Below are 25348 nucleotides of genomic sequence, written 5' to 3' on the forward strand. Positions count from 1 at the left end.
TCCAACAGTTACACGGACACTTAAGGATACCGAAAGCAGCTTCTCCATATAGCTAGGCTGCCACAGGGCATTTGATAATAGCTTTATACCACACGATAAGTCTGTAGGCTACAATAAAACGAAACTAATTATGGACAGGGAAACACCGTGTTCCAGGAACAGTCTTGCTGCCTGCCTCTGTGGATTCCCCTCACAGGATCTAATGTTCTCTGAGACACAGAGGGTAAAGTTCCCTTTGTCTAACAGATGATCTGAGTAGAGAGAGGAGAGAAGAGAGAGACAGAAAGAGACAGAGAGCGTACAGGAGAAGAGACCTCAGGCCTGATCAATTATTTAACCTGAGCGTGAGTATTCGTGGTGAAGACAAGAGTAACAACATCACCCTAACCTCCTCCAAAGGTTCCAGTTCCTTTAGCTTCTTCATGTTCCTCCTTGCATAATTAACAAACTCGTTTTGGGTCATCTCTGTGTATCTAGGCTACTAAGAGTGCTTGAGTAGATAAATTGTCACTAAAACATTTGTACATTTTAGTCATTTTTAGCAGACGCTCTTTATCCAGAGCGACTTACAGTAGTGAATGCATGCATTTCATACATTTTTTCTCTGTACCGGTCCCCCGTGGGAATTGAACCCCCAACCCTGGTGTTGCAAACACCATGCTCTACCAACTGAGCCACACAGGAACAATGTGTCGGTGTGTGTTTTTCATGTACTGACCTTCACAGTAGTTGCAGGCCTGTGTCAGGGCCTGGCAGTGTGTCAACAAGGCTATCTTAGACACGGCTACTCCCATCACTGTCCCCTCTTTACTGGCCTTATACTGGAAGAGCAGAACACACACACACATAATCAGTCATAGAGTTAAATGAATTCACAAAATAAATCTGCGATACACAACATAAACAGAAAGACAAACGAGCATAATTAATATTATTATTATTATTATTTTTTTTAATCTGTCAAATACACACATAAATGGTCTGAATACTTCCCACAAGGACGCTGGTCTCACCTCGATGTAAGCTGTGTCTGTGTTGGCGGTGGGGATGTGGGGCTGCCAGTCTTTAGAGGGCTTGGTCAGGTACTTGGTGTCTGTCACAACCCACTTCATACGGGGCCAACCTGGGAGGCAGAACAACAACATCATCAGCAGACACAGGACAATACCAGAAGCCCGTTTGACGACTGGACAAAGATCCAGTGTGGATCAAAACCTTGTAGCTTTGAAAAAGGTGGCATTAGGACCATTTGTGTAGGCCTCGTTTCGTTCATATGGGACAACGGATGTACAAATGTACATCTACCCACAGATAAACAGTATAATGAGCAACGGGCTCCTCCTAATGTGCCTAGCTAATGAGTCCCAGAGAGAGAGAGAGTGAGTGAGTGGGGTGACAACTGCAGTGGAGCATTTTGTGGTGTGTGCTGACCTTTGAACTGCATGATCTCTCCCTGGGGTGTCTTGGGCAGTCCTTTGAGACAGATCTCGCTAGTCAGGGCCAGGCCTACCCCACAGCTGCCCAATAGGAACCCAATCTGAAGACTGCCTGCGTCCTGGGATGTGAAACACAAAAGGTAACCATTACAAATTGACAGGAAATCTATACTGCCACTATTGGTCTGTAATGAGACAGGTGACCACTTGGATCTAGCCATGTTGTTTGTGTTGCTATAGCTGGTAAGAACTGGCCCATGTCTACTGCATAGTGACTGAAAGCTGGATTTATGCTACTCTGATTTCATTTGGTTATTTGTCAGGAACCAAATATTCCATGAGATTGAGCTACATAGCTAACTAACGATGTCACTATAAAACACTCAACATCCTTGTCCCTTACCTGTCTAGACAGTGGCACCTCTATGGGTACAGGGATGACCTCTGCTAGGAGACAGCCATAGAAGGCCACCCAGAACATAGCAGGGTCACTGTTGGGGTACACCAGCGCCACCTAGGGGACATAGACACGCAGTACAGTTTCAGAAAGAGCACCACACGTCACAACGGGAACATCTTACATAGTGTATTGTGTCGTCTGTGCATGTGCAATGTATCTAGAAGACACGTTTCACGTTTTTGAATAAAGATCAATCAGTTTTGACCACGTACCCTATCTCCAGGTCTCAGGACAGGCTCGTTCTTGGTGCCAAGTTTGTTCAACAGAGTGTAGGCCAGTTTCAGACTGCGGCTCCACAGTTTACCTGAGGGAGAGAGAGAGAGATACATACACCGTGGTCACAAGAGCAATTTCTAAGAGGAGACTAAAATGACTTGAGCTCTCCATAGATTGACTGCGAGGAGTGTGATCTTTTGTGTCGATGAACTACGTAGCACAAGTCATAAACTAAAGAGGTCAGATCTGAGACACCCGCAATCCTCCTCCCACCTCGGCAGCAGCGTCCTCCAGGTCTGTGGGTTTCGTGTTGCACTTGTAATGACTGGGAAGGACCCTACCATGTTGCGTGTAGAACACCCACGTTTCAGGAAATCGTTCGCGAGCTATTGATTGTTTGAAGGCCCGAATGTCTGGCGAATATCGAAACTCAAGCCAACTTGACCACGTTTTTTTTCACCAAGTGTTTCGCTTTGGATGTTTCTATGTGCTCTAACGCGCACCTGTCTGGTAAGGTTGAACGCCTCCTCTCCTACTCAGCCTCCCAAAAAAAGCTTCTCCCAAGCAGGTGTGACACCTACTCCCGTTGCCTGCGGCACTGCTGTTTGGATCCCACCCATCGATCTGTCCCCCGTCTGCCCTGGTCTGTCTCCCCGTCTGGTACAGGTACCCCTGGCACACTCCTCTCCCCCCCCCTCCCCACCCCCCGAGCGCTCGCTGGCCTCCAGCACAAACGCACATACACCGCAGACTTTGGACTGATCAGAATTTTATGTAGGCTAATTAACTTGTGAAGCTTATTATATGAACTTACTCAAACGCTTTAATTAACAAGTATAGGCCTACTATTTATTTATTTTATCTCATACTTTTATAGCCTACTGGACTCATAGAGCTACTCTCTCAAGTTCATTTGTTGGGGTGAGTGACTCTTTGAACTTACAATGGCAAGCCCCAAGTCATTTATTATTTTCATGTGCTTTACGCTACTTGCCCCATGACTCCTGCGTGCTTTGTTGACTACGAACTGGCTTGTTTACCCGACCGTGGGACAGACAATGTTTGTTCCCCACACTCGCGACTTGACTTTCTACTAGTTACACGGACTCTTGGCCTCCCATCCTATTCTAACCACCTCTCGCCGGCTTTGTATTCATGTTACCTGATGAAATTGCTGTACAATACAATCTTGTTACCATCTGATGCACATTCAAATGTCATAGAAAATCCACACTGCAGAGCTCTCCCTGTCTTCTGCCGTGCCCTGTTTGTATTACTGTTGATGATATCTGGAAATGTGCATGTACAACCTGGCCCATCTACTGTTGCTATCCCCAATTCTGACTTGTGCTCTGACATCTACTTCACTGATGTCTGCTCTCGTAAAAGCCTGGGTTTTCTGCACACTAACACTAGAAGCTTATTACCTAAAATGTATCAATTGAAGGTGTGGGTTCACAGCTCCAATCCAGATGTGTTGGTCATTACTGAGACGTGGTTAAGAAAGAGTGTTTTGAACACTTGATGTTAACCTTTCTGGTTATAACCTTTTTCTGCAAGACAGATCTTCCAAAGGTGGTTGAGTGGCAATCTTTACCAAGGAACACCTTCATTGCTCTGTTGTCTCCACCAAGTCTGTCCCCAAACAACATGATTTGCTGGGTTTAAGCATTATGCTTTCAAATAGCTCTTTGTTGACTGTTGCTGGGAGTTATCATCTACCAATAGCACCGGCCTGTACCCTACCTGCCCTAAGCTCTCTCCTGGCCTCTTACACTAAGTCTGAATTTGTCCTGCTAGGTGACCTAAACTGGGACATGCTTAAACCACATGACCAAGTCTTAAAGCAATGGGACTCCCTAAATCTTTCTCAGATTATTACCAATCCCACAAATTATGACACCAAACACCCAGAAAAGGCTACTCTCCTTGATGTTATCCTCACAAATAATCCTGATAGGTATCAGTCTGGTGTTTTCAGTAATGACCTTCGTGATCACTGTTTTACAGCCTGTGTTCGTAATGGCTGCTCAGTGAAACAACCTGTCCTGATTTATCGTAGGCGCTTGCTGAACAACTTTAATGAGCAAGCCTTCCTTCATGACCTGGTCTCTGTAAAATGGTATAGAATCAGCTCCTCTGTCGAAGACGCTTGGACCTTCTATTTTGATATTTTCAGTGGTATCGTTAACAAACACGCCCCCATAAAGAGAAATGAGAATTTAAAAAAAGGTTCAGCCCCTGGTTTGACTGTGATCTGGCAGAGTTACTCCACCTCAAGAACACCATCCGGCGAAAGGCTCGGCACACAAATACTCAGGCTGACTGGCTGTGGTTCAGGCAAATGAGAAATAAGTGCACTCTGGCTATCCAGAAGGCCAAATTTAGTTACTTTAAGGAGCAGTTTTCCCTCTGTGGGTCTAACCACAAGAAGTTCTGAAAAACAGTGAAAGACCTGGAGAATAAACCCTCCTCCTTACAGCTGCCCATGGCCCTTAACGTTTTTATTTTAAAAAGTCATTATTATTCAACCTTCATTTAACTAGGCAAGTCAGTTAAGAACAAATTGTTATTTACAATGACAGCCTAGGAACAGTGGGTTAACTGCCTTGTTCAGGAGCAGAACAACATATTTTTACCTTGTCAGCACGGGGATTCAATCTAGCAACCTTTCGGTTACTGGCCCAACGCTCTAACCACTAGGCTACCTGCCACCCCAAATGTTGATGATGTGGTTGTTACTGACAAGGAGCGCATGGCTGAGCTCTTTAATCACCACTTCATTAAGTCAGGATTCCTATTTGCCTCCTTGCCCGTCCAACATTTCCTCATCTCCCAGCCCTTCTAATGCGACTAGCCCCAATGCTCATCCCTCTTTTCTACCTGCCCCGCTACACCACTTCTCCCTGAGGTGTAAAGTAGCTCCTCAAACTTGACCCCCAAAAACATCTGGGTCAGATAGTTTAGATCCTTTCTTCTTTAAGGTTGCAGCCCCTATCATCGCCAAGCCTATCTCTGAACTTTTTAACCTGTCTCTCCTCTCTGGGGAGGTTCCCATTGCTTGGAAGGCAGATCAAGCTGATCCTAACTGTTATAGGCCAATTTCTATCTTGCCCTGTTTATCAAAAGTGTTGGAAAAAGTTGTCAATAATCAACTGACTGGCTTTCTTGAGGTCTATAGTATTCTCTCAGGTATGCAATCTGGTTTCCGCTCAAGTTATGGATGTATCACTGCAACCTTAAAGGTCCTAAATGATGTCAACATTGCGCTTGATTCTAAGCAATGTTTATATTTTTATTGACTTGGTCAAAGCTTTTAATACGGTAGAACATTCAATTATTGTGGATCGGAAAAGGAGTATTGGTGTCTCTGAGGGGTCTTTGGCCTGGTTTGCTAACTACCCCTCTCAAAGAGTGCAGTGCCTGTCTGTCACCAAGGGAGTACCCCAAGGCTCAATCCTAGGCCCCACGCTCTTCTCAATTTACATCAACAACATAGCTCAGGCAGTAAGTAGCACGCTCTCTCATCCATTTATATGCAGATGATACAGTCTAATACTCAGCTGGTCCCTCCCCAGATGTTGTGTTTAACGCTCTACAACAATGCTTTCTTAGTGTCTAACAAGCTTTTTGGACTGTTTTATCTCCATCTCTAGATTCAAAGACTCAATCATGGACACTCTTACTGACACTTGTGTCTGCTTCGCGTGATGTAATGTTATCGCTACCTTTTTGCCCTTTGCGCTGTTGTCTGTGCCCAACAATGTTTGTGCTGCTGCCATGTTGTGCTGCTGCCATGTTGTGTTGCTACCATGTTTTGTTGCTGCCATGTTGTGTTGCTGTCATGTTGTGTTGCTGTCATGTTGTGTTGCTGCCATGTTGTGTTGCTGTCATGTTGTGTTGCTGTCATGTTGTGTTGCTGTCATGTTGCTGCCAGGCTGTGTTGTCACCTTAGGTCTTTCTTTTTGTAGTGTGGTGGTGACTCTCTCATTGTGATGTGCTATATCTACATGTTTAATTTTAATCCACGCAGCAAGCCTTTTTCCTATTGGTAGGCCGTCATTGTAAATACAAATGTTTTCTTAACTGCCTTGCCTAGTTAAAAGGCAAAATAAAAAATAAAGTGGGTTAGCTTGAAATTACTCCCTATATAGCAGGGAATAGGGAGCAGAGTGCCATTTAAGACGGTGAGACCAACCGTATGTCAGAGTGTAGAGGGGTTTCCCGGTAACGTCCAGGGCGGTGAGAGCGGGGCTCTTGGCCTGTGTGGCTCCCCAGCGTGCCAGGGCTGCCTGAAGGGCCGGGGGCCAGTTACTGACCACCCCCAGGGGCTCCCCCTTCACTGGGATGATCTGACGGCCCTCTGGCCTGGGGGTGTTGGGGTCCGGCTGGGGCACTACGGAGAGGGGAGGAGACAGGAATGAGGGTGAAGAGGAAGAGAATAATAAAGTGGGGTATAGTGAGTTAAATGTCTACTGTCTATATATTTCTTTCAAGGAAGGTAGGAAGGAAGAATGCATTGTATTCAATGGAATGTAAGTATTGGAATGTACAGTGCCTTCAGAAAGTATTCATACCCCTTGACTTTTTGTTGTTGTTGTGTTACAGCCTGAATTCAAAATGGATTACATTTATTTTTTTCCTCACCCATTTACACACAATAACACATATTGACAAAGTGAAAACATGTTTTTACAAATTGTTACAAATGTATTTAAAATGAAATAAAGAAACCGCTAATTTACATAAATATTCACACCCGGGTCAATACTTGTTAAGAGCTTTCCGCACCTGGATTGTACAACCTTTGCCCATTATTATTTTCAAAATTCTTCAAGCTCTGTAAAATTGGTTGTTGATCTTTGCTAAACATACATTTTCAGGCCTTGCCATAGAATTTCAAGCAATTTAAGTCAAAACTAACTAGGTCACTCAGGAACATTCACAGTCTTCTTGTTAAGCAACTCCAGTGTAGATTTGAACTTGTGTTTTAGGTTATTGTCCTGCTGAAAGGTGAATTCATCTCCCACTGTCTGGTGGAAAGCAGACTGAACCAGGTTTTCCTGTGCTCAGGAATTTGCCTGTGCTTAGCTCCATTCCATTTTTATCTTGAAAAACTCCCCAGTCCTTAACAATTACAAGCATACCCATAACATGATGCAGCCACCACTTGCTTGAAAATATAGAGAGTGGTACTCAGTAATGTGTTGTATTTGCCCCAAACATAACACTTTGTATTTAGGAAAAAAAGTGAATTGCTTTGACAATTTTTTTGCAGTATTACTTTAGTGCCTTACTGCAAACAGGATGCATGTTTTGGATTTTAAAAAAGTAATCTGTACAGGGTTCCTTCTTGTCAATTAAGTTACTATTGTGGAGTTACTACAATTTTGTTGATCCATCCTCAGTTTTCTCCTATCACAGCCATTAAACTCTGTAACTGTTTTAAAGTCACCATTGGCCTCATGGTATCATGGCTGTCGAAAGGAGCGGACCAAAGTGCAGCGTGGTTGTAGTTCCACATTTTATTAAATCCGTGAAACTTTGCAAAACATAAATAACTGAATTTACAAAACAAACCGTGACGCATAGAGAAACAAACACTACTCAAAAGATAAACAACCCACAAACACAAGCGGAAAAACCCCCTACATAAATATGATCTCCAATTAGAGACAACGAGAACCGGCTGCCTCTAATTGGAGATCATCCCAACAACCCCAACATAGAAATAGAAACCTAGAAACCCACATAGAAACAAATAACCAGAAAACCACCCAAAAACACCCTCTGACCACTCTACTATAGAAAATGACATCTTACAAGGGTCAGGACGTGACCTGAGCGGTTTCCTTTCTCTCTCCGGCAACTGAGTTAGGAAGGACGCCTGTATCTTTGTAGTGACGGGGTGTCTTGATACACCCTCCAAAGGGTAATGAATAACTCCACCTTGCTCAAAGGGATATGTAATGTCTGCTTTTTTTATTTATCAATAGGTGCCCTTCTTTGCGAAGCATTAGAAAACCTCCCTGGTCTTTGTGGTTGAATCTGTGTTCGAAATTCACTGCTGGACTGAGGGACCTTACAGATAATTGTATGTGTGGGATACAGAGATGAGGTAGTCATTCAAAGATCTTGTTAAACACTATTATTGCACACAGAGTGAGTCCATGCAACTTAGTATGTGACTTGTTAAGCAGCTGAACTCCTGAACTTACAAAGGCTTGCCATAACAAAGGGGTTGAATACTTATTGACTCAAGACACTTCAGCTTTTAATTTTGTATACATTTGTAAAACATAATTCCACTTTGACATTATGGGGTATTGTGTGTAGGACATTGACACAAAATCTCTTAATCCATTTTAAATTCAGGTTGTAATACAACAAAATGTGGAAAAGTCAAGCGGTGTGAATACTTTCTGAAGGTGCTGTAAGTATCAGAATGGAAGTATTGTATTTTATGGAACCTAAGTTTTGGAGCAGGTCCTCTCTGTGCTTCTTACCCTCTACGATCTCCTCGGAGTCATCCAGGAAGAACTCACTGAGCGCTTGTCTCTTGGGCCGCTTCAGAGTGTTCAGCAGCTGCTGGATCTTAGTGGAAACACGGCTGTTCACTGGCACACCTGGAGAGCACAGAGGTAGAGGCAAACAATCACAGACACGACCATAGACACACACACACACTCACTAATAGTCACAATCACGCACAAAAACACACATACTCATACACTCAGACATTAAATAGGCAAGCACGCACATACGGACACAAATGCTAACAAACGGACACACGCAACAGGTAGACACAACTTTATTCTGGGTCAAAAACAGAAGGATATTTCTATCTGTGGAGAGTCGATGGAGAGACAGAACAAACAGACGACAGAAGAGGTGAAAAAGCAAGCTGATTGGAATTGATCCCTCCATCGCCCCTCCCCGGCCCCGGCCCATTTTGATTCATATTACCTTTTCGCTTTCCTTTTTTTAATGAAAGACACGACACGAACAGCCGAAAAAGGGATCACCCCAAAAAAGAACAAAATATAGTATGTTAGCAGCATTCCCAACACAACGCCTGGAATGGGGATGAGAGTGAGTGAGATTCATTCAATGTTATTATGTCTTGTCAGTGTGTCATTATGTCGGAATAAAAATAGATTATTAAAAAGAGGGAGGTTGACATGAGCATGAGCACCCAAATCATCCGAATAGATTCCCAAATGGCACCCCATTCCCTATATACATGTAGTGCACTACTTGACCAGGGGGCTCTGGTTAAAAGTAATACACTATGTAGGAAATAGGGTGTCATTTGGGATGCAACCATAGCCATTTCAAACACAGTAGGGTAAACACACTGAATTTCCGGCCACATTCATGATTACTGCAAACGCAGTACAACAGTGCTTTGTCAGTTAGCCAAACCATCACCAGATTAAGGACGTTACAGACTAGAGATTATGGTTAAAACAGTGAGTGATCGCAGTGTGTGGTGGTTTTCTGCGGTGTGTTACCAGTCTGCTGCCGTGTGTGTGTGTGAGATCGTACATTCTGCAGTGTGTGGTTGTTGCTCTACAGTGTGTTCTACAGTGGGTGGTTGTTGCTCTACAGTGTGTAGTTGTTGTTCTACAGTTTGTAGTTGTTGTTTTACAGTGTGTAGTTGTTGTTCTACAGTTTGTAGTTGTTGTTCTACAGTTTGTAGTTGTTGTTTTACAGTGTGTAGTTGTTGTTTTACAGTGTGTAGTTGTTGTTCTACAGTGTGTAGTTGTTGTTTTACAGTGTGTAGTTGTTGTTTTACAGTTTGTAGTTGTTGTTCTACAGTTTGTAGTTGTTGTTTTACAGTTTGTAGTTGTTGTTTTACAGTTTGTAGTTGTTGTTTTACAGTGTGTAGTTGTTGTTCTACAGTGTGTAGTTGTTGTTTTACAGTTTGTAGTTGTTTTACAGTTTGTAGTTGTTTTACAGTGTGTGGCTGTTATTTTACAGTGTGGCAGTGTGTGGCTGTTGCTCTACAGTGTGTTCTACAGTGTGTGGTTGTTGCTCTACAGTGTGTTCTACAGTGTGTGGTTGTTGCTCTACAGTGTGTTCTGCAGTGTGTGGTTGTTGCTCTACAGTGTGTGGTTGTTGCTCTACAGTGTGTGGTTGTTGCTCTACAGTGTGTTCTGCAGTGTGGTTGTTGCTCTACAGTGTGTTCTACAGTGTGTGGTTGTTGCTCTACAGTGTGTTCTACAGTGTGTGGTTGTTGCTCTACAGTGTGTGGTTGTTGCTCTACAGTGTGTTCTGCAGTGGGTGGTTGTTGCTCTACAGAGTGTTCTACAGTGGGTGGCTGTTGCTCTACAATGTGTTCTGCAGTGTGTGGTTGTTGCTCTACAGTGTGTTGTTGTTGTTCTGCAGTGTGTTGTTGTTGCTCTACAGTGTGTTGTTGTTCTGCAGTGTGTGGTTGTTGCTCTACAGTGTGTTCTGCAGTGGGTGGTTGTTGCTCTACAGTGTGTTCTGCAGTGTGTGTGGTTGTTGCTCTACAGTGTGTTGTTGTTGTTCTGCAGTGTGTGGTTGTTGCTCTACAGTGTGTTCTGCAGTGTGTGGTTGTTGCTCTACAGTGTGTTCTGCAGTGGGTGGTTGTTGCTCTACAGTGTGTTCTGCAGTGGGTGGCTATTGCTCTACAGTGTGTTCTGCAGTGTGTGGTTGTTGCTCTACAGTGTGTGGTTGTTGCTCTACAGTGTGTGGTTGTTGCTCTACAGTGTGTTCTGCAGTGGGTGGTTGTTGCTCTACAGTGTGTTCTGCAGTGGGTGGCTATTGCTCTACAGTGTGTTCTGCAGTGGGTGGTTGTTGCTCTACAGTGGGTTGTTGTTGTTCTGCAGTGTGTGGTTGTTGCTCTACAGTGTGTGGTTGTTGCTCTACAGTGTGTTCTGCAGTGTGTGGTTGTTGCTCCAAAGTGCGTTGTTGTTGTTCTGGGGGGGGGTTGTTGCTCTACAGTGTGTTCTGCAGTGTGTGGTTGTTGCTCTACAGTGTGTGGTTGTTGCTCTACAGTGTGTTCTGCAGTGTGTGGTTGTTGCTCTAGTGTGTTCTGAAGTGTGTGGCTGTTGCTCTACAGTGTGTTCTGCAGTGTGTGGCTGTTGCTCTACAGTGTGTTCTGCAGTGTGTGGCTGTTGCTCTACAGTGTGTGGTTGTTGCTCTACAGTGTGTGGTTGTTGCGCTACAGTGTGTGGTTGTTGCTCTACAGTGTGTTCTGCAGTGTGTGGTTGTTGCTCTACAGTGTGTGGTTGTTGCTCTACAGTGTGTTCTGCAGTGTGTGGTTGTTGCTCTACAGTGTGTTCTGCAGTGTGTGGTTGTTGCTCTAGTGTCTTCTGCAGTGTGTGGCTGTTGCTCTACAGTGTGTTCTGCAGTGTGTGGCTGTTGCTCTACAGTGTGTTCTGCAGTGTGTGGCTGTTGCTCTACAGTGTGTGGTTGTTGCTCTACAGTGTGTTCTGCAGTGTGTGGTTGTTGCTCTACAGTGTGGTGTTGTTGTTCTGCAGTGTGTGGGTGTTGCTCTACAGTGTGTAGTTGTTGCTCTGCAGTGTGTTCTGCAGTGTGTGGGTGTTGCTCTACAGTGTGTAGTTGTTGCTCTACAGTGTGTTCTGCAGTGTGTGTGGGTGTTGCTCTACAGTGTGTTGTTGTTGTTCTGCAGTGTGTGGGTGTTGCTCTACAGTGTGTTCTGCAGTGTGTGGTTGTTGCTCTACAGTGTGTTGTTGTTGTTCTGCAGTGTGTGGGTGTTGCTCTACAGTGTTTTGTTGTTGTTCTGCAGTGTGTGGTTGTTGTTCTACAGTGTGTGGTTGTTGCTCTACAGTGTGTTATTGTTGCTCTACAGTGTGTGGTTGTTGCTCTACAGTGTGTTCTGCAGTGTGTGGTTGTTGCTCTACAGTGTGTTCTGCAGTGTGTGGTGTTCCTCTACAGTGTATGGTTGTTGTTGTTCTGCAGTGTATGGTTGTTGTTGTTCTGCAGTGTGTGGTTGTTGCTCTACAGTGTGTTCTGCAGTGTGTGGTTGTTGCTCTACAGTGTGTGGTTGTTGCTATACAGTGTGTTGTTGTTCTGCAGTGTGTGGTTGTTGCTCTACAGTGTGTGGTTGTTGCTCTACAGTATGTTGTTGTTGTTCTGCAGTGTGTGGTTGTTGCTCTACAGTGTGTGGTTGTTGCTCTACAGTATGTTGTTGTTGTTCTACAGTGTGTGGTTGTTGCTCTACAGTGTGTGGTTGTTGCTCTACAGTGTGTTCTGCAGTGTGTGTGTGGATACCGTCAGCGGTGGTATCCAGCATGCTGGTGCGGCTCTGTCCTCGGGGCATCCCCTTGGGCATAGCATTGGGGGGCAGGTCCACCCTGGAGTCCACCCTTGAACCCCTCTCAGGGGTGTAGGACGTCACATCTGGGGGGACACTGTTCTCTGGAGGAGAAGGGACAAGGAGGTTTAATACTCTGAGGTAAACTTACCTAAAGCTGTGGCGCTACAGACAATACATGTTCATTTAGAAAGTGTCTCTGAGGGTACGAAGGGCTGTTATGTGTGTGCGCGCGCGCGCGCCAGTTTTACCAATGCGTGTGCGTGTAAGGAATATGGATTATGTGTTTGCAGGGTGTGTTTGTCTTACCTATGTGTGGGGTGTGTGTGTGTGTGTGTGTGTGTGTGTGTGTGTGGTGTGTGTGTGTGTGTGTGTGTGTGTGTGTGTGTGTGTGTGTGTGTGTGTGTGTGTGTGTGTTACCTATGCGTGTGCTTGCCAGTATGTCGGCCAGTGCTGAGGTGGGCTGCGGCTGCGGTTGCGTCTGAGTCTTATTTTCCCCGTGGGACAGGGTGGAGGAGGCGGAGGAGGAGGTGGAGGAGCTCTGCACTGAGCGGTTGATCCAGTAGTCTGGGCTCTGGAGACTCTGGGCCAGCACTGCACTCAGAGTCGCCTGGCGACGCAGAGAACCTTCGTCCTCAGACGCTGACGATGTGTCTGACAGGGAGACAGAACGAGATGTATTTAGCAGATGACGCGTGGTGAGCTTTGTAGCACAAAATGGTTGCCTTGGCAGCACCCCAGGTGGGTTATATACAGTGTTTGTGGACACCCAATACTCCTGCTCTTATTGGGGCAAAAGCAGTGATAACCTAACCAACCATCCCTGGTCCTGATGATGAGCTACAGGGTATGCAGGATTTTGTTCCAACCCACACCTGAATCAACTCATCAAAGGTTGTCCAGTTACTGAACATCTAGACTTTGAATATGCTGAATCAGGTGTGTTAGTGCTGGGCTGGAACTAAAGCCTGCACAGCGCGCACCCTGTATTTTAGCTCTCCGGGACCAGGGTTAGTTATTGACCACTACAGTGTACTACTCAAACATGTCAGGGTTGGGGTCAATTCCATTTCAATTCAATTCACAAACTAAACCAAATTCCAATTCTAAAATCTCCTCATTGAAAAGCATTGAAGAGAATTGGAATTTCAGTGTACTTCCTGAATTGTGTGGAATTGAAATGGAATTGACCTCAACCCTCAAGCATAGAACATAGTTTGATCTCTATGGTAGTGACCTGGAGGGGTGCAGTTGTCTACTGGTGACTGGACGAAGGCTGAGCGGCGCTTGGTGGGCATGGGCAGTGCCATCTTCTCCTCCTTGTGTTTGGCCAACGCTGCCTGCACCGCCTCCGTGTGGATATCTGACAGAGAGGGTGAGAAAGAATGAGAGCAAGATCTGGACAGACCAAAAAACAGGGACGAGGAATGGAAAAAGTAGGTCAGTCACTGCACCAACTGTGGTCCACTAGACTCCTCTGTCACAATCAGAACCAAACACTATCCCTAAGCAAGGCAGCAGCTCCCACACATCCCACTTCTACTGTGGTGCCATGCATGTTAGAGGTCTGTGTCATTTTTATGAAATTGGACTTAGTCTACTTCCCATGTAAATATCCTTTGCTATGTTGTTGCTTTTAAATCTGTAATTTCCTCTGAATGTACTGTGTTTGCTGCTAAATGAATGGCCTCATTGAGGACATTAACGTTTTCGGAATCTGAATCTGTGATGTATGAATGTGTGTCTGTACCTGATCTGTAGCGGTCATCCCTTGCCCCCCCGCTGCGGTTTCTGCGGCCCCCGGAGGAAGAAGAGGGGCCAGAGGCCTCAGGACTGGCAGGGCTACGGTCAGAGCTGGCAGGGCTGGGCTCACCACTGGTAGGGCCGGAGGACGACTGCTGCTGGACGTCTGGGAGAGGCAGATCCACACCTGGACAGAGAGGAACGAGGAGATACTCAGCACCTAGCTCTAACACACATACTATGGCTGGGCGATATGGCCAAAAATCATATACATTTTTTTTCAAACTTAAGGATGATTCACAAAATACACTATATATACAAAAAAGTATGTGGACATCTCTTCAAATTAGTGGATTCGCCTATTTCAGCCACACACGTTGCTGACAGGTGTATAAAATCAAGCTAACAGCCATACAATCGCCATAGACAAACATTGGCAGTAGAATGGCCTTAATGAAGAGCTCAGTGACTTTCAACGTGGCACCGTCATAGGATGCCACCTTTCCAACAAGTCAAGTTTGTCAAATTTCTGCCCTGCTAGAGCTGTCCCGGTCAACTGTAAGTTCTGTTATTGTGAAGTGGAAACATCTACGAGCAACAACGGCTCAGCCACAAAGTGGTAGGCAACACAAGTTCACAGAACAGGACCGCCAAGTTCTGAAGTGTGTAATGCGTAAAAATGGTCTGTCCTCGGTTGCAGCACTCACTACAGAGTTCCAAACTGCCTCTGGAAGCAACGTCAGCACAATAACTGATCATCGGGAGCTTCATGAAATGGGTTTCCGTGGCTGAGCAGTGGCACACAAGCTTAAGATCACCATGCCCAATATCAAGCGTTGTCTGGAGTGGTGTAAAGCTTGCCGCCATTGGACTCCGGAGCAATGGAAATGTGTTCTCTGAAGTGATGAATCACACTTCACCATCTGGCAGTCCGACTGACTAATCTGGGTTTGGCGGATGCCAGGAGAACGCTACTTGCCTCAATGCATAGTGCCAACTGTAAAGTTTGGTGGAGGAAGAATAATGGTCTAGGGCTGTTTTTCATGGTTCGGGCTAGGCCCCTTAGTTCAAGTGAAGAGAAATCTTAACACGACAGCATACAATGACATTCTAGATGATTCTGTGCTTCCAACTATGTGGCAACAGTTTGGGTAAGGCCCCTTCCTTTTTCAGCATGACAATGGCCCTGTGCACAAAGCGAGGTTCATAAAGAAATTGTTTGTCTAGATCGGTGTGGAAGAACTTGACTGGCTTGCACAGAGCCCTGACCTTAACTCCATCAAACACCTTTGGGATGAATTGGAACGCCGACTGCGAGCCAGGCCTAATCGCCCAACATCAGTGCCCAACCCTCACTAATGCTCTTGTGGCTGAATGGAAGCAAGTCCCCACAGTAATGTTCCAACATCTAATGGAAAGCCTTCCCAGAAGAGTGGAGGCTGTTATAGCAACAGGTGTCCACATACTTTTGGTCATCAAATCAAGCTTTATTTACACAGCACATTTCAGACATGGAATGGAACTCAATGTGCTTTAAAAGAAATAAAATAAAAGCTGAAACATTTACTATACAACAAACATAAGATAAAAAACGAAAGAATGACAAACTGAACTACTAAAAAGCACTCTAAAGAAAATAAAAAAGTTTTAAGATCTCCTTCTAAAATGTCCAGTTTCAGCCCCCTCAGGCTCTCTGGCAGGCTATTCCAGAGGCTGGGGGCATAATAACTAAAGGCTGCCTCTCCATGCCTCTTGGTCCGAGGCTTTGGGATAGTTAAAAGGCTAGTGCCAGAGGACCTGAGGGACCAACTGGGTGCTTAACTTAAAAGCATGTCTGACATGTATTGAGGTGCACAGTTGTGGATTGATTTAAAAAATATATATATATAATAGTCTTAAAATGAAATTCAAAAAAAAAACTCACAGGCAGCCAGTACAGAGACCTTAAAACCGGTGTAAAGTGTGCTCTCCATGTGGTCTTGGTCAGTACCCGTGCTGCAACATTCTGTATGCTTTACAGTTGAACAATGGCTTTCTTGGATAGACCAGACAGGAGAGTATTACAGTATTCAAGCCTGCTTGTAATAAAAGCATGGATTAGTCTATCTGTATCAGCCGGAGAGAGAAACGACCGCAGCTTGGAAATGTTCCTCGGGTGTTAGAAAACAATTTTGGTTACATTCCTAATGTGCGATTCGAAATTTGGTTCAGAATCTAAAATAACACCTAGCTTTTTTACCTGGTGTTTTATCTCTGTTGCCCGTGAATTAAAATGTGCGGCTAGATTCTCTCTTTGTGCTTTGACTCCAACAATAAGTACGTCGGCATTGTCTTGATTTAGCTGGAGGAAGCTGTATTTTCTCTGAGTTATGTTCACCAAGGGTGACCTAAAAAACTCTTGACCGGTTAAATAGGTCCTAAACCAATGTAGAACTGGACCTAGGCCAACCCACCTCTCCAGTCTGTCCAGAAGGACATCATGGTCAACAGTGTCGAATGCAGCACTTAAATCTAAGAGTAAAAGGCCAGAGAGCTGTTTGGCATCTGTGTTGGCTCTAAGATCCTTTACCACTTTAACTAAGGCTGTGGTGCGCACAAAAACCGGATTGGAATTTTTCAAAAATACATTTGGCACTAAAAAAAAAATATGGAACTGTTTGAACACCAATTTCTCCAGAATTTTGCTTAAGAATGGAAGGTTGGATTTTGGCCAAAAATTGCTAAGAGTTGAATAATCTAGATGCCTTTTCTTCAGAAGGGGTTTCACCATAGCAGTTTTTAGTGCAGTGGGGAAAGTGCCTGTGAACACGGAGTGATTAACAATAGCTTGTAATTCTTCAGATATGCAATTAAAAACTATTTTGAAGACGGTGGTGTGGATAGGATCAAGAAGGCAGGTAGAAGGCTTAAGTTGTGATATCACTTTCCTGAGCATGTCTGTGTCAACCAGGGAAAATAAATCAAATCAAACATTCTCACATGCGCCAAATACAACAAGTGCAGTTCAAGAAGAGTTAAGAAAATATTTAGCAAATAAACTAAAGTAAGAAAATAATAAAAAGTAACACAATAAGACAACAATAACGGGGATATATACAGGGGGTACAGGTACTGAGTCAGTGTGCGGGGGTACAGATTAGAGGTAATTGGTACATGGAGGTAGGGGTGAAGTGACTAAGCATAGATAATAAACAGCGAGAAGCAGCAGTGTACAAAACAAATGGGGTGGGGGGCAGGTCAATTTGTACAAAACAAATGGGGGAGGGGGCAGGTCAATTTAATATTTCGGTGGCCATTTGATTAACTGTTCAGCAGTCTTATGAATATTACAATCGCCCAACACATTGATTTTTTCATAGTTCTGAAGGACTATAGACAATAGCTCAGATAAATCAGTGAAGAAAGTGGGGCAGTGCTTTGGTGGCCTACACAGGGTTATGGCCAGCACTGGTGGCTGACATTTAAACAGTATATCATGATGCTCAAAAGACCCAAAGTAGCCAAATGAAATGTCCTTACACCTGAAAGCATTAGTAAAAATAGAGGCTGTCGCCCCTCCCCTTTTCCCTTTTCTGATAGAGTATAGGGCAGCAGGTAGCCTAGTGGTTAGAGCGTTGGGCCAGTAACCGAAAGGTTGCTGGATCGAATCCCTGAGCTGACAAGGTAAAAATCTGTCGTTCTGCCCCTGAACAAGGCAGTTAACCCACTGTTCCAAGGCCATCATTGTAAATGAGAATTTGTTCTTAAACCTGTTAGGGCTAGGGGGCAGTATTGACACAGCCGGATAAAAAAACGTACCCGATTTAATCTGGTTACTACTCCTGCCCAGTAACTAGAATATGCATATAATTATTGGCTTTGGATAGAAAACACCCTAAAGTTTCTAAAACTGTTTGAATGGTGTCTGTGTATAACAGAACTCATATGGCAGGCCAAAACCTGAGAAGATTTCAAGCAGGAAGTGGCCTGTCTGAGAAGTAGTGTTTCATCTTGGCTCTTTTTATTGAAGACTCAGGATCTGTGCAATAACGTGACACTTCCTACGGCTTCCATAGGCTCTCAGAGCCCGGGAAAAAGCTGAACGATATCGAGGCAGGCTCTGGCTGAAACACTTTATCGCTTTTGGCAAGTGGCCACTCAGAGTACTATGGGCTTAGGCGTGTGCCCGCGTCGACCGAATGCTTTCTTTTCCTTTGTCTGTTTACCTAAACGCAGATTCCCAGTCGGAATATTATCGCTTTTTTTATGAGAAAAATGGCATAAAAATGGATTTTAAACAGCGGTTGACATGCTTCGAAGTACGGTAATGGAATATTTAGAATTTTTTTGTCACGAATTGCGCCATGCTCGCCACCCTTATTTACCCTTAAGGATAGTGTCTTGAACGCACGAACAAAACACCGCTGTTTGGATATAACGATGGATTATTTTGGACCAAACCAACATTTGTTATTGAAGTAGAAGTCCTGGGAGTGCATTCTGACGAAGACAACAAAGGTAATAACATTTTTCTTATAGTAAATCTGACTTTGATGAGTGCTAAACTTGCTGGGTGTCTAAATAGCTAGCCCTGTGATGCCGGGCTATCTACTGAGAATATTGCAAAATGTTGCTTTCACCGAAAAGCTATTTTAAAATCGGACATATCGAGTGCAGAGGAGTTCTGTATCTATAATTCTTAAAATAATTGTTATGCTTTTTGTGAACGTTTATCGTGAGTAATTTAGTAAATTCACCGGCAGTGTTCGGTGGGAATGCTAGTCACATGCTAGTCACATGCTAATGTAAAAAGCTGGTTTTTGATATAAATATGAACTTGATTGAACAAAACATGCATGTATTGTATAACATAATGTCCTAGGGTTGTCATCTGATGAAGATCATCAAAGGTTAGTGCTACATTTAGCTGTGGTTTGGGTTTATGTGACATTATATGCTAGCTTGAAAAATGGGTGTCTGATTATTTCTGGCTGGGTACTCTGCTGACATAATCTAATGTTTTGCTTTCGTTGTAAAGCCTTTTTGAAATCGGACAGTGTGGTTAGATTAACGAGAGTCTTATCTTTAAAATGGTGTAAAATAGTCATATTTTTGAAAAATTGAAGTAATAGCATTTCTAAGGTATTTGAATAACGCGCCACAGGATTCAACTGGCTGTTGAGTAGGTGGGACGCCCATAGAGGTTAACTGAGTAGCCTAGTTAAATAAAAATAAAAAATTGTGATTGCTCTAACATTTAAAAGCACCATGTTCAATGAGTCTGGGGCATCTGCCTTGAGGTAACCAATGGAATAACAACCAAATGATTAACATTACAACCACATTTTCTGACAGCCTCCAATCTATCAGAATGGTAGGAGATAACAGTTTGTATAAACTCACTAGAAGGCAGAGTTAAAGAAACATAAATTAAGTTACTCATAGTGCCATTTCTACAGGAGTTGACATGCTTTCCAAGACCTGTCTTGCTTATTTTGACAGGGAGAACTGGAGCACTAACAGACCAGGTGCGTCTATCCCTAAAACAGTTTGCCATGTTGCGGGAAATAATACTGGAACCCCTGAGGTTAGGGTGAATCCCATCTCTTTTAAAAAGTGCTGGTTGCTCCCACAGCAAATCAAAGGTTGTCACAAAAAGAGACATTCCTGTCGTTGATAAGTTTCTTCAAATACTCATTCAGGGCAATGAATTGGTTGAAATGTTCCGAACCCTTTCGGTAGCACGGGAGGGGAACAGAGATAATTATTCTCTTCCCTATGATAGCGATAGTGCACTTGAAATTGAGCTCAGGCACATCCTGTTTCCATTGATCATCCTTAAGATGTTTCTATAACTTGATTGGAGTCCACCTGTGGTAAATTCAAATAGTTGGAGATGATTTGGAAAGGCACACACCTGTCTATATAAAGGTCCCACAGTTGACAGTGAACGTTAGAGCAAAAACCAAGCCATGAGGTCGAAGGAATTGCACATGCACTGCCAACTGTGGGACCTTGTGTAGACAGGTGTGTGCCTTTCCAAATCATGTCCAATCAATTGAATTGACCACAGGTGGACTCCAATCAAGTTGCTGACACATCTCAAGGATGATCATTGGAAACAGGATGGAACTGAGCTCAATTCCGAGTCTCATAGCAAAGGGTCTGAATACTTATGTAAATAAGGTCTGTTTTTAAATAAATTATACATTTGCACATAAAATTTAAAAACTGTTTTCGCTATGCCATTATGGGGTCTTGTGTGTAGATTGAAGAGGAAATGCTTTTATTTAATCCATTTTAGAATAAAGCTGTAACGTAACAAAATGTGGAAAAAGTGAAAGGGTCTGAATACTTTTATAATGCACTGTATACAGGGTATCAGTATCGAGTCGATGTGCAGGGGTACAAGGTAATTGAGGTAGCTACGTACTGTACATATACAGAAGGTAGGGGTAAAGTGACAAGGCAACAGGATAGACAGTAGTAGTAGCAGCATAAGTGGTCAATGTGAAAGTGTGAATGTGAGTGTGTATGTGGCCACAGTGTACATATAAGGGGTGTGTGTGTGTGTGTGTGTGTGTGTGTGTGTGTGTGTGTGTGTGTGTGTGTGTGTGTGTGTGTGTGTGTGTTTGGTTGCCAGTGTAAGCATGTGTGAGTGTGTAGGTAGAGTCCAGTGTGTGCAGAGTCAGTGCAAGAGAGTTAGTGCAAAAAAGGCTTAATAAAAGGTAGCCATTTGATTAGCTTTTTAGCTGTCTGTTTTTACAAGTCTTGGGGTTAGAAGCTGTTCAGGGTCCTGTTGGTTATAGACTTGGTGCATTGGTACCACTTGCCATGCGGTAGCAGAGAGAACAGTGTGGGGCTTGGGTGGCTTGAGTATTTGACAATTTTTGGGGCCTTCCTCTGACACCGCCTGGTATAGAGGTCCTAGATGTCAGGGAGCTTGACTCCAGTGATGTACTGGGCCGTACGCGCTACCCACTGTAGTGCCTTGCAGTCGGATTCCAAAAAGTTGCCATACCAAGTGGTGATGCAGTCATTCAAGATGCTCAATGGTGCAGCTGTAGAACCTATTAAGGATCTGAGGTCCCATGCCAAATCTTTTCAGCCTCCTGAGGGGGAACTTTGTTGGTGTGCTTGGACCATGATAGATTCTGAGTGATGTGGACATTGAGGAACTTGAAGCTCTCGACACGCTCTACTACAGCCCGGTCGATGTGAATGAGGCGTGCTCAGTCCTCCGTTTCCTGTAGTCTACGATCAGCTCCTTTGTCTTACTGATGTTGAGGGAGAGGTTGTTGTTCTGTCACCACACTGCCAGGTCTCTGATCTCCTCCGTATAGGCTGTCTCATCGTCGTCGGTGATCAGGCATTCCGCCGTCTGTAAACTTAATAATGGTGTTGGAGTCGTGCTCGGCCAGTATGACCAAGGAGTACAAAAGGCGATTAAGCATGCACCCCTGAGGGGCCCCTGTGTTGAGGGTCAGTGTGGCGGATGTGTTGTTGCCTATCCTCACCACCTGGGGGTGTCACGTCAGGAAGTCCAGGATCCAGTTGCAGGTGGAGGTGTTCAGTTCCAGGGACCTTAGTTTAATGATGCGCTTCAAGGGCACGATGGTGTTGAACGTGGGGCTGTAGTCAATGAACAGGATTCTCACATAGGTGTTCCTTTTGTCCAAGTGGGAAAGGGCAGTGTGGAGCTTAGCTCGTCTGGTAGGCTCGTATCATTGGGCAGCTCGTTGCTGGGTTTCCCGTTGTAATCCGTGATAGTTTGCAAGCCCTGCCACATCCAATGAGTGTCAGAGACAGTGTAGTATAAGCGTCCGGGTTAGTCTCCCGCTCCTTGAAAGCGGCAGCTCTAGCCTTTAGCTCAGTGCAGATGTCTGTAATCCATGGCTTCTTGTTGGGATATGTACAGTTGAAGTTGGAAGTTTACATACACCTTGGCTAAATACATTTAAACTCAGTTTTTCACAACTCCTGACATTTAATCCAAGTAATAATTCCCTGTCTTAGGTCAGTTAGGATCACCACTTTATTTTAAGAATGCGAAATGTCAGAATAATAGTAGAGAATTATATATTTTAGTTTTTATTTCTTTCATCACATTCCCAGTGGGTCAGAAGTTTACATACACTCAATTAGTATTTGGTAGCATTGCCTTTAAATTGTTTAACTTGGGTCAAACGTTTTGGGTAGCCTTCCACAAGCTTCCCACAATAAGTTGGATGAATTTTGGCCCATTACTCCTGACAGAGCTGGTGTAACTGCTCGCACACACTTTTTCAGTTCTGCCCTCAAATGTTCTATGGGATTGAGGTCAGGGCTTTGTGATGGCCACTCCAATACCTTGAGTTTGTTGTCCTTAAGCCATTTTGCCACAATTTTGGAAGTATGCTTGTGGTCCTTGTCCATTTGGAAGACCCATTTGCAACCAAGCTTTAACTTCCTGACTGATGTCTTGAGATGTTGCTTCAATATAGCCACATAATTTTCCTGTCTCATGATGCCATCTATTTTGTGAAGTGCACCAGTCCCTCTTGCAGCAAAGCACCCCCACAACATGATACTGCCACCCCCGTGCTTCACGGTTGGGATGGTGTTCTTTGGCTTGCAAGCCTCCCCCATTTTTCCTCCAGACATAACAATGGTCATTTTGGTCAAACAGTTCTATTTTTGTTTCATCAGACCAGAGGATATTTCTCCAAAAAGTATGATCTTTGTCCCCATGTGCAGTTGCAAACTGTAGTCTGTTTTTTTTATTGGCGGTTTTGGAGCAGTGCCTTCTCCTTGCTGAGCGGTCTTTCAGGTTATGTCGATATAGGACTTGTTTTACTGTGGATATAGATACTTTTGTACCTGTTTCCTCCAGCATCTTCACAAGGTCCTTTGTTGCTGTTCTGGGATTGATTTGCACTTTCACACCAAAGTACGTTCATCTCTAGGAGACAGAACGTGTCTCCTTCCTGAGCGGTATGACAGCTGCGTGGTCCCATAGTGTTTATACTTGCGTACTATTGTTTGTACAGATGAACATGGTACCTTCAGGCGTTTGTAAATTGCTCCCAAGGACGAACCAGACTTGTGGAGGTCTACAATTGTTTTTCTGAGGTCTTGGCTGATTTAGATTTTTCCATGATGTCAAGCAAAGAGGCACTGAGTTTGAAGGTAGGCCTTGAAATACATCCACAGGTACACTTCCAATTGACTCAAATTATGTCAACTAGCCTATCAGAAGCTTCTACAGCCATGACATAATTTTCTGGAATTTTCTAAGCTGTTTAAAGGCACAGTCAACTTAGTATATGTAGACTTCTGACTCACTGGAATTGTGATACAGCGAATTATAAGTGAAATAATCTGTCTAAACAATTGTTGGAAAAATTACTTGTGTCATGCACAAAGTAGATGTCCTAACCGACTTGCCAAAACTATAGTTTGTTAACAAGAAATTTGTGGAAACAAAAACAAAAAAACGACGTTTTCGTCTTTTGAGCTTCTAGTCATGAAATCTATGCAGCTACTCAATCACTTTTTATAGCTACTGTTTACAGGCCTCCTGGGCCATATACAGCGTTCTTCACTGAGTTCCCTGAATTCCTATCGGACCTTGTAGTCATAGCAGATAATATTCACATTTTTGGTGACTTTAATATTCACATGGAAAAGTCCACAGACCCACTCCAAAAGGCTTTCGGAGCCATCATCGACTCAGTGGGTTTTGTCCAACATGTCTCCGGACCTACTCACTGCCACAGTCATACTCTGGACCTAGTTTTGTCCCGTGGAATAAATGTTGTGGATTTTAATGTTTTTCCTCATAATCCTGGACTATCGGACCACCATTTTATTACGTTTGCAATCGCAACAAATAATCTGCTCAGACCCCAACCAAGGAGCATCAAAAGTCGTGCTATAAATTCTCAAACAACCCAAAGATTCCTCGACTCCCTCTGCCTACCCAAGGACGTCAGAGGACAAAAATCACTGCTGCTCGATCATCCTATTTTCCCAACCTAATTGAGGAAAATAAGAATAATCCTAAATGTATTTTTGATACTGTCGCAAAGCTAACTAAAAAGCAGCATTCCCCAAGAGAGGATGGCTTTCACTTCAGCAGTATCAAATTCATTAACTTCTTTGAGGAAAAGATCATGATCATTTGAAAGCAAATTATGGACCCCTCTTTAAATCTGCGTATTCCTCCAAAGCTCAGTTGTCCTGAGTCTGCACAACTCTGCCAGGACCTAGGATCAAGGGAGACACTCAAGTGTTTTAGTACTATATCTCTTGACATAATGATGAAAATAATCATGGCCACTAAATCTTCAAGCTGCATACTGGACCCTATTCCAACTAAACTACTGAAAGAGCTGCTTCCTGTGCTTGGCCATCCTATGTTGAACATAATAAACAGCTCTCTATCCACCGGATGTGTACCAAACTCACTAAAAGTGTCAGTAATAAAGCCCCTCTTGAAAAAGCCAAACCTTGACCCAGAAAATATAAAAAACTATAGGCCTATATCGAATCTCCCATTCCTCTCAAAAATGTTAGAAAAAGCTGTTGCGCAGCAACTCACTGCCTTCCTGAAGACAAACAATGTATAGGAAATGCTTCAGTCTAGTTTTAGACCCCATCATAGCACTGAGACTGCACTTGTGAAGGTGGTAAATGACCTTTAAATGGTGTCAGACCGAGGCTCTGCATCGGTCCTCGTGCTCCTAGACCTTAGTGCTGCTTTTGATACCGTCGATCACCACATAAGGAAGTGGATGGCTGCAAACGTTCTACTTTTAAACTCGGACAAAACAGAGATGCTTGTTCTAGGTCCCAAGAAACAAAGAGATCTTCTGTTGAATCTGACAATTAATCTTGATGGTTGTACAGTCGTTTCAAATAAAACTGTGAAGGACCTCGGCGTTACTCTGGACCCTGATCTCTCTTTTGACGAACATATCAAGATTGTTTCAAGGACAACTTTTTTCCATCTGCGTAACATTGCAAAGATCAGAAATGTTCTGTCTAAAATTGATGCAGGAAAAATTAATCCATGCTTTTGTTACTTCTAGGTTAGACTACTGCAACGCTCTACTTTCCGGCTACTCGGATAAAGCACAAAATAAACTTCAGTTAGTGCTAAATACGGCTGCTAGAATCCTGACTAGAACCCCAAAATGTGATCATATTACTCCAGTGCTAGCCTCC

The 25348-nt window shown here is 43.8% G+C and overlaps 1 protein-coding gene across 2 annotated transcripts in view; it reads right to left on the minus strand.

The window, feature by feature from the left end:
* dip2ba (disco-interacting protein 2 homolog Ba) overlaps positions 1–25348 on the minus strand; it is an 82612-nt gene that overhangs the window by 20525 nt on the left and 36739 nt on the right. The window contains exons 3-14 of one of the 2 annotated variants that reach the window (XM_014135743.3): positions 14169–14348; positions 13656–13781; positions 12839–13072; positions 12376–12522; positions 9079–9090; positions 8619–8738; positions 6311–6508; positions 2109–2200; positions 1840–1950; positions 1432–1555; positions 1014–1123; positions 719–821 (exon numbers count right to left, since the gene is read on the minus strand). In XM_014135743.3, the coding sequence (XP_013991218.1) occupies positions 719–821; positions 1014–1123; positions 1432–1555; positions 1840–1950; positions 2109–2200; positions 6311–6508; positions 8619–8738; positions 9079–9090; positions 12376–12522; positions 12839–13072; positions 13656–13781; positions 14169–14348 (1557 nt within the window). The remainder of the gene's footprint in view (positions 1–718; positions 822–1013; positions 1124–1431; positions 1556–1839; positions 1951–2108; positions 2201–6310; positions 6509–8618; positions 8739–9078; positions 9091–12375; positions 12523–12838; positions 13073–13655; positions 13782–14168; positions 14349–25348) is intronic. The other variant, XM_014135744.3, reaches the window with a different exon arrangement.

This window comes from Salmo salar, chromosome 13, assembly GCF_965601325.2.
Source record: "Salmo salar chromosome 13, fSalSal1, whole genome shotgun sequence".
NCBI lineage: Eukaryota > Metazoa > Chordata > Actinopteri > Salmoniformes > Salmonidae > Salmo > Salmo salar.